General features: G+C 33.9%; 1 protein-coding gene across 1 annotated transcript; it reads left to right on the top strand.

The window, feature by feature from the left end:
* Nucleotides 1–238: 238 nt before the first annotated feature.
* LOC131952303 (small ribosomal subunit protein uS17) lies at nt 239–4,230 on the top strand. The gene is made up of 5 exons (XM_059314911.1): nt 239–316; nt 2,716–2,841; nt 3,011–3,053; nt 3,165–3,327; nt 4,075–4,230. The coding sequence occupies exons 1-5, from the start codon at nt 296–298 to the stop codon at nt 4,196–4,198; spliced, it is 477 nt and encodes a 158-aa protein (XP_059170894.1). The 5' UTR covers nt 239–295; the 3' UTR covers nt 4,199–4,230.
* The last annotated feature ends 4,336 nt before the right edge of the window (nt 4,231–8,566 follow it).

Genomic DNA, 8,566 nt, shown 5'->3' with positions numbered 1-8,566 from the left:
CCCCCAGAACTAGATCTATTTAAGTTTGTGTGTGGAAGGGGGGGGGTTCGTTTAAATTGGACGCGTGTAGGCATGGTTGATGGAGGGGTCTAAGAATTATTTTTATGTAGACGTCTTAAGTGAATGATACCTTAGTATAGCTTCTATTAGATCTAAATTCGATGTTTTCTGATAGAGTTGTATGATGAGTTCTTGGAAATTATTTGTTTCGTTTCTCGACGAAAATTTGGATTTTGATTATTCCAAGCGGAAGATATGTATCCCAGCGTGCTACAGCTCTTTCTTTTTAGCTAACATGGCCACCGGAGATCATCAGGTAGACATGTGTGCTTTTTAAAATTTATTGATTTTAATATGTATTATCACTGAAACACTTAAGTATACTTTCTTCGTATTTCAAACATAATGATATCCAAATATTGTAACTATCCAATTGTGTTTAAAACGTACGTAAAATACATATTTTATTAAAAATTAACGTTGTCGATAACTGGCAACTGGCGCTCGACTGCTCAATGCTGCAGTCACGCATGATGTTGAATTTTTATATGAAAGTTTTCAAATTCGTTGTGAGATATTCGAACTGCTCTGGTAGATTTAAAATTTACTAATTTTTTTAAAAAGTTATAGGCCTAACGCCTCTTAGAATCATTATTCTAGATTCTTATTTAGAATCTAGAAAAATCTCGAGAAAATAGTCCTGGAATAGTTGCGTTGGGTAGAGAAACACTGCCTGTCACGACTACGCGCCTCGACCTGAACCCCTTCATACTCTCACTTTGAATAGTAATTGAACTGTTATTTGAATGTTTTATACAGAAACATTAGAATTGGTAACAAATATGTCCATTTATAATTTGCCGATTGCCGATGCTAGCCGGAGTAAGATACGCATGCGCAGTGGAAACTACGACTTGCTATCGCGGCGATGTTTTCTATGGTACTGCGCATGCGTGTGTTTACAACTGCAGAACCCTAACACCAACCCTTATCCTATCCATAACCCTCATCCTATCCCTAGCCCTAATTCTAACCCTTGCCATAGGTCGCTGCGCATGCGCAGAGCTATCTTTTGCAGACTAAGCGGAGACAGGGAGAAAAATCTTCTTCCGAATAGTCCCTTCGTAATAAATTTTATAGGTAGGCCTAATTTATCGTTTTAGGTACGTAAATTCGCCCACGACTAGTAATGTTAAAACAGGGTTCGTACACAGTGGAAAGTCTTGAATTTAGAAAAGTGAATTTAAGACTTTAAAAATCACAAGTTTTTGGGCTGGAATTTTTAAAAGTCTGTAATCCAGTTTTAGAAACAAAACTTCGAAGTCCGTAGTTTCCAACTTTAAAAATTGCTATTTTTAAGTGAATTTTACTCCATTTTTTCCCCGCGCTTTCGCACGGATCTACACTTTTGTGATGTATTTCAACAAAGGGAGTGGAAGGGAAGAGATATTTTGTTGCGCGACTGACCTTGTGATTGTATGCGAGTATTTAAAATTGCCATTTACTGGTTGAAGAGGGAAATCTAATTTTTACTTAGATAATACTGCTAAGATTTAATTTTTACATTTTGTTTCGCAGTAGTATAATTGTTTTTTAATTGCTAAATAAACCTAAAACATCAAATTTAAAATTAATTAACTAAGGCAAGTTGACTTTTCAGGTTGCTATACTTGATAGCCAAGAATTTAGAGGTGGATTACAAAAAAAAATGTTTTTTACTTTTTATGATCAAAAATTTTCTTAGGGGTGTATGTTTCTACTTTTATTCCTGGTTGTTTATTTGAAAACATTTTCTTTGTATAAAGTGATATTTATGTGTACCATTGCACATTGTTCCTAAAAATATAAGCATGGTATGATAATAACAATAAAATTATCTCTAAAACTGACATCGCAATAGTTTTTTCAGTTTTTCTCGCATTTGTTTTTCTGTAATTTACAAAACCATGCGGAATATTTCTCATTAATGAAGAGTCATAGGAGGTTCTAATTTTGCAAAATTATTACAAATACATATATCTATTGGATGTCAAAGCAGAATTGAGTTTGCTTTGATAGGTTTTTTTTTTACCAATAAAATTTCTATAAGTTAGTTAATACTTATGTTTCTATTATATAACAAAAAAATAGTTCAGACACTGGATTTTAAATTTTTTTGCAAATCTTCATGACGATCCTCTTAAAATATAGGCCTATGGGAGAATTTTATACTGGTGTCCGATAATGGAATCTTCTTTTAAAAAGGGGTGTTGGGTTACTGGTAGTTAACTAAATACACACATGACTGGCTAATGTCAATGCTAACCCTAACCCCAACCCTGGTCCTACCATACGCCTAACCCTAATTTCTAACCATAACATTAGTCGAGATTACAATACTATCAACCCAACACACCTATTTTATGGAAGAGTATTATCGGACATCGGTATCTAAAATCATCCAGGCCTGTATTTAGAATAGTCCTATATCCGTTGTTGTGAAAGTCTATTTTGGGTTTTATTGCTGTTCTAGACCTATGTGGATATTGTTTGCTGTCTTGTACTGTTTATTTGAATTCTGTTTTGTTTTCATGATGAATTTTACACGATGGTCTTCTGATAAATTACATGAAGCCATTCTTTTAATTCTGATTAGGAAATTGTTGATTTTTGTCATTTCATTTAGGCCTATACTTCGCAGTTTATTCAGGTTACTAAGTATTTTTATCCTTACAGATAGAGAGGGCTTTCCAAAAGCAACCCACAGTTTTCTTGAACAAAAAGGCTTACCTTCAAGGCAAATCCAAAAAGGCTCTACGATATGTGAGAAATGTTGGTTTGGGCTTCAAGACACCCAGGGAGGTATGTAGTGTTTATGTTGAAAATTGATTGTACATCTGAGAATTATCAATATCTGATTACTGTATGTTTAATAATGCATAATTTATCTCAATCACATTTTGCTGTAAATCTTTTTTTTTTTCTGATCATTGTTCTGTTTTTTTTAACGGCTTTATAATTTTTTGAACAGGCTATTGATGGCACATACATTGATAAGAAGTGTCCATTCACAGGTAATTACTTTTGTGTGTTTTAATTATGGCATTTACAGTCCAAATGTTCAAAACTTTTATCTTCGTCATGAAACTTTGAATCTGAATCTTTGACATGAAACTTTTTTTCAGGCAATGTAAGCATTCGTGGTAGAATCTTGTCTGGGAGAGTGTTGAAGATGAAGATGATGAGAACCATTGTCATACGCAGAGAATACCTGCATTATGTACGGAAATATAACAGATTTGAGAAGAAACACAAAAATCTTAGTGTTCACTTGTCGCCTTGTTTTAGGTCTGTAATCTCAATTCATTTTTAACTATTTGTTGTATCTTTATTATAATGACAATATTATTTAATATTTATGCCGGTTTTACAATCAGTAGTTAGACATCCTTTCGTGTCTACTTTTATTGATTTGCTTTTTATTTTTACACCCATTTTACAATATTGCCTGAACAGGTTATTTTGCCTTATTTGACAATTGAAATCATCAGTATTTTTTTTTTGTTTGTTTTTGGTGGTGGTTTGATTTCTTATCTAGAACTGTCGACTTGTATTAAGCTACTTCAATTTCAGCTGTATTATTTGTTGCTCCCCATAAGCGCTTTTATCTTCTGTAACAACAAAGTAGTGTTACCTTGCTTTGAATGCTCACATGAACTATTTAGTCTCCATTAAGTCATCTTTTTTTTTTAACCAAGGTTTCAGTCAACCATGAAACAGTATATTATTTGTATATTTACAAACATAAGGCAGCAAAGAATATTGCAATAATTTGGCACATATCTATTGTAAAGTAGCTGATTCATTAGACCCATCATTTTCTTGTTACTGGTTAATAATACATTCATAATTTTTTAGGTTGGGGGGGGGGGGGTTGTTTGTTGGTAGCAGTTATTTTGTGTTCCGTGAAATGGTCTAAACACCAAATTTTCAAGAGTATCATTTGTCAACAATGACAAGAAACTAGTTAGAATTTTAGCTAGATTTTAAGCTTTCAACACTAAATTGTCAGATGTTTATATATCTTTTTTCCAGGGATGTGGAGATTGGAGACATTGTAACTGTGGGTGAATGCAGACCTTTATCCAAGACAGTGAAATACAATGTTATTAAAGTTACCAAGGCTACTGGTGCCAAGAAGGGCTTTAGCAAGGCTTAAGTCTGTTAAACAATTAAACTTGTCTAATGTAACATTACTGTGTTAGTTATATTTCTGTGTATACAGTGTATTTTATGTTGGTTGTAATCTATTGTCAGTAAACCAGATTCAAATTGGAAGCCTGAAAACCTGGTTAAGAATCTGAAATCATGTTGGGGAAAGTAAAGGCTGCTGACCACATTCACTTCACATGCCGAGGTCACACGAGTGAACTATACTTCACTTGCCCTATAACTATACCACTTCAGGTTTGAAAAGGGAACTTGTAAAAACAAGTTATGACATCCACTGTAAATCTATCAGTATGCATAATGACCAAAGCTGTGAACTTATAGCAGTCTTTGTGGTGCATTACTTCTATACGATCCAATGGTGGCTGGAAAAGTGCAAGATTCTTGTCAAAATAATTAGTCTCTAAAACAAGTAGCGCATTTAGTAGTGAAAAAAACATTTAGAATACCACATTCAGTGTATCTAAATTTGATGTGTTTACTATTGGTTCTACAAATAACTCATTATAATTATGGTATGGCTATATGCGAACACTTGTTTTAATTATCTACAGGGTTCACTGGTGATGAAAGTTTCGATTACATGGACAGTTATAGGTTTTTTCTTTACTTATTATAGACTTATGTTCATTTTGTAGTGTCCCAGTATAGATTATTCAATTCTGCAACAATAAATGTCCCAGAAGAGATGTCTCAAAGAGACTCTTGGTGGGGGTTAAAACCTGATGTGCGACTGTCCTTGAAAAATCGTATAGGTAATGGACTAAATATTAAATGTCACTTTTATATATTTAACTACTCATTGGGGGGGGGGGGGGGGCTGATCAAAAGGGATATAATTTTTGTTTACACAAAGCTTATTTTATGCTGAAGTATTGAATTGTACACAAACTTAAGAAAATAAACTGCTACAAGACTACACACACTGAAAGAAAATAAACAGATTCAACTTTTCTCTACCTCAATTGTGTAGTACAAAGATAAACAAGTTAATAAAAAGTCTAGTGTATATATATATATTTTTATATATATATATTTATATATATATTATAGGCCTACAGCAAAGGCGTGCGGTGGGATTTCCCACTGAGAGGATAGTAGATGGTCCAGGGAGTGCTGGGGTCCGGTGCGGACAGCTTCGCTTGTTTCTCGTGCTATCTAAATAGCAATACAAGCAAACGACAATTAAATCAGGTTTTACGGTGAGGTCTCATACAGAAGGCATTATCAGCTAACGAGTATACTCAATACGTCAGCACTGAATTCTACTACTCAGCTTTGAAATGAAGACTATAGTTCTTCGTGTTTGTGCTGATGGAAATGCTTATCTTGACATATAGACCTCCAAATGAAGCAAAAAACAAGCGATACAAAACACCGCTGCTGGTTACATGTTGCTGAAAAAGCTATTTAACTAAAAGTAAACACAATAAAACACCACGTACAATACAATGACAATATCGGTTCTGAACCCGTAGCTGTCAGGACGTACGTGATGCTATCTACTCGGCTGGAGTGACATAAAGCTCTAGAATTTTGTATCGCGAGACTGCGAGATCCTGCATGGCATATTTCGAGAAACAGATTTCTCTGAAGGCTCCGGGGCCCGTGACCACGTCATCTACCGAGTAGAGGAGACTTCAGCAACAGGCGATAGTGACTGCAAAGGTTAGTTCCCCTAGTGAAGAGCGGTAAGACGCATTTTTATCGCCGCTTTTTAATCATTTAAAAAAAAAACAATCATTGTTAAAATATCGTCCGAAGCTAATTTAAGAAACCAACAGTTGTTTTATGACATTGTCCGCGGGGATTATTATACTCCCCTCCCCATCGTTCCTGATCAAAGCCACTTGATGAGGTCAACGGTATCAAAGTGTGGGAAGCAGTTTCTTCCAGGCATCTCTTCTTCACAAAAGAGCAACTCTTCTTTGCTATCATCCGCATGAATATAGACACAGACCAGCAACTGCGAACACGAACTCACGTCTGTTGATTTATCAACTTGAAAAGCAAACAATGGTGAAAGCTTAATTTCAATTTTAAAAAAGTGTTATTTAACATTTATGTACATGCAGCGTTTGATGAGATTTTCTCCTATTGTTTTTATTTTTTTTTGCTTGGCATTTTCTATCGCGACTTCATTTGATGCTTGCACTAATGCTGGTGAAAACTTCCTGTTCGATCAAGTCTCTGACGTTTGCAACTAGCTTCTTACCGACGAAAGAACTCCATATATTTTGTGGTGTGTTCCGACTCGTTTCAAATGACGTTTTAGTTTTGAAGATTTCATAGATTCGTGACTGAGAACAACTTTGTACAGTACGCTTTGTTTCTTCTCTATTACATTTCCAGTAATATTAATGAAGCCGAATTTAAAAAATGATTCTAAAAATTTATGTGTTGTTTCAAATTACTAAGGTTTAGTATACCAGTTGGCGACCCCCCAGAAAGACCTTCGCGACCCCAGGCAATGTCCCCACCCCCAGTTTTATTTCACCCCTTCTTCATACTATCACACTCAAAACTCCTGACGAGCATCTTATCATACCACTATCTACTAACTAAGTCATATAACACATTATTGATTAATGTATTCTTTGTATTTCATTTGTTTTCTAATAAATAATAGTTGTTTAATATATTTAAACAATAGCCTTATTAATATAAATAAAAGAATCACTCGTTTTAACTCAATTTTCCCTTCTAATATAATCACGGTTTTTGAAAGAAACTTAAATCTTTCGCACAGAGGCGTAGCGCCCCTCCCCCCATATATTAATATTTATTATGCAAAACTGCAGCTAAAATGAGCTTTAAATTTTTTTTTCCAGCCCATTTTGGCACCCCTAGGTTCGGCGCCCGGTGACATTATACCCCCCGCAGTCGCATGCTATCTATATCTATAAAACTAAAAGCAAAGTGGGTGATGTTTGATTTGTTACTCACACCTATTAGATCGGGTACTTGCAGGTAAGTTGCAGGGACATTGTTCTTGATAAAGCTTGCTGTTCACTCTATTCGTTACGGGAGAATTAGAATCATCTCAATAATAAAGTTTAAAGTGACCGAAAACTAACAGAGTATAGTGACCCAGCCTTATATAATTTTAAACTATTAGATCGACCACATGCTTGCAGGATGCGACAAAAGGTTGATATTTACTAAGGAGATGCACCTGGAAAAAAATAACAGATTCTCAGAAAAGTCATAGGGGTTGATAATTAAACGGGAACGCATTTAGTCCTTAGTAAAGGGACGTAACAAAGTCAGGAATTTAAACTCCATTCTGTAACTACCCAAAAAAGTAAAGAAGAAAAAAATTTAGTTAAAAGAAAAATTTAATTTTTAAAATTTTCACACGGTTTTCAAATAGGTGTGAAAATGAATACAATTATTAACAAGCCTCCCCGCTTATTTAAACCCACAAAAAGGGATGTAACTGCGTCAGGAATTTAAACTATTTCCCCAGTTCCTTGACAAAAAATAAACTATAATTTAGTATAAAACAATTTATTCTACACAATTTTATTGGTGTGAAATTTTATCTCCCCCTTACAACTGATACTTGAGGCCACTTAATAAAAATTAGTCTTCCTCCCGACCTGGTTATGCCCTTCATATGATGTACGTGTTGCACTAGTTGCAGACACCATTGTATCCCCACCACAGTACACCTGTAATTAAATGTGCTTGTTGAGCACACAAGTCAAAGCCATTTACAATAAACAGTTACCTCAAATGTCAGTGCAGTGCCTGCCGGTACAGCTAGCTATATTTTTTAAAAGTATGAATTTGTGTTAAACTGTCATATCGAAAACGTCACTGGTGTGAATAAAACTAGATTTGAAGGTATTTTAGGCAGAGTGTAGAATTAATAGAAAATCTAAAACTGAATTACTGATTTATTTTCAATTTTTAAAAATTCAAATATGGTATTTTTGTAGTTGATAAATTTGGCTATTTTTCCTGATTTCCAAATATTCAGTAGCATATAAAAAAAAAAAAACAATCATAAGTATAAAGTTATTGCTTTTAATCATAAAACAAGTAATTGCATATTTTCACAAGATGATAACAGTAATTTTTTTATGGGAAATGCTATGATTCATTTGTATGGGTGCTAGTTTTTTTTTTTTTTTTCAATATTGCTATTTAAGGACAACCCAAGTATGTATGTAACCATGTTTTGAAAAGACAACATACATTAATCTTATGCATTTGAAACATTTCAATTGTTTAAATAATAATAATAATATCACTATACACAAGATGTTTTATAACAGAGTGAAAACAAAGTGTTTAAAATCTTTTAATTGAAAAATGATTTTAGAATAAAACAATGAAATTTTAAAAAAAT

This window comes from Physella acuta, unplaced genomic scaffold (genome assembly GCF_028476545.2).
Source record: "Physella acuta isolate Inbredline_101_S28 unplaced genomic scaffold, ASM2847654v3 ptg000863l, whole genome shotgun sequence".
NCBI classification, from domain to species: Eukaryota; Metazoa; Mollusca; class Gastropoda; family Physidae; genus Physella; species Physella acuta.
The sequence above is the reverse complement of the archived record's forward strand: the minus strand, read 5'-3'. Positions and strand labels throughout refer to the sequence as shown.

Excerpts from the sequence above, each read along its gene's own strand:
- LOC131952303 (XM_059314911.1), top strand. The coding sequence starts at position 296 with ATGGCCACCGGAGATCATCAG. Across the intron at positions 317-2,715 it reads TGGCCACCGGAGATCATCAG|ATAGAGAGGGCTTTCCAAAA; the intron begins GTAGACATGTGT and ends TTATCCTTACAG. Across the intron at positions 3,328-4,074 it reads CACTTGTCGCCTTGTTTTAG|GGATGTGGAGATTGGAGACA; the intron begins GTCTGTAATCTC and ends TCTTTTTTCCAG.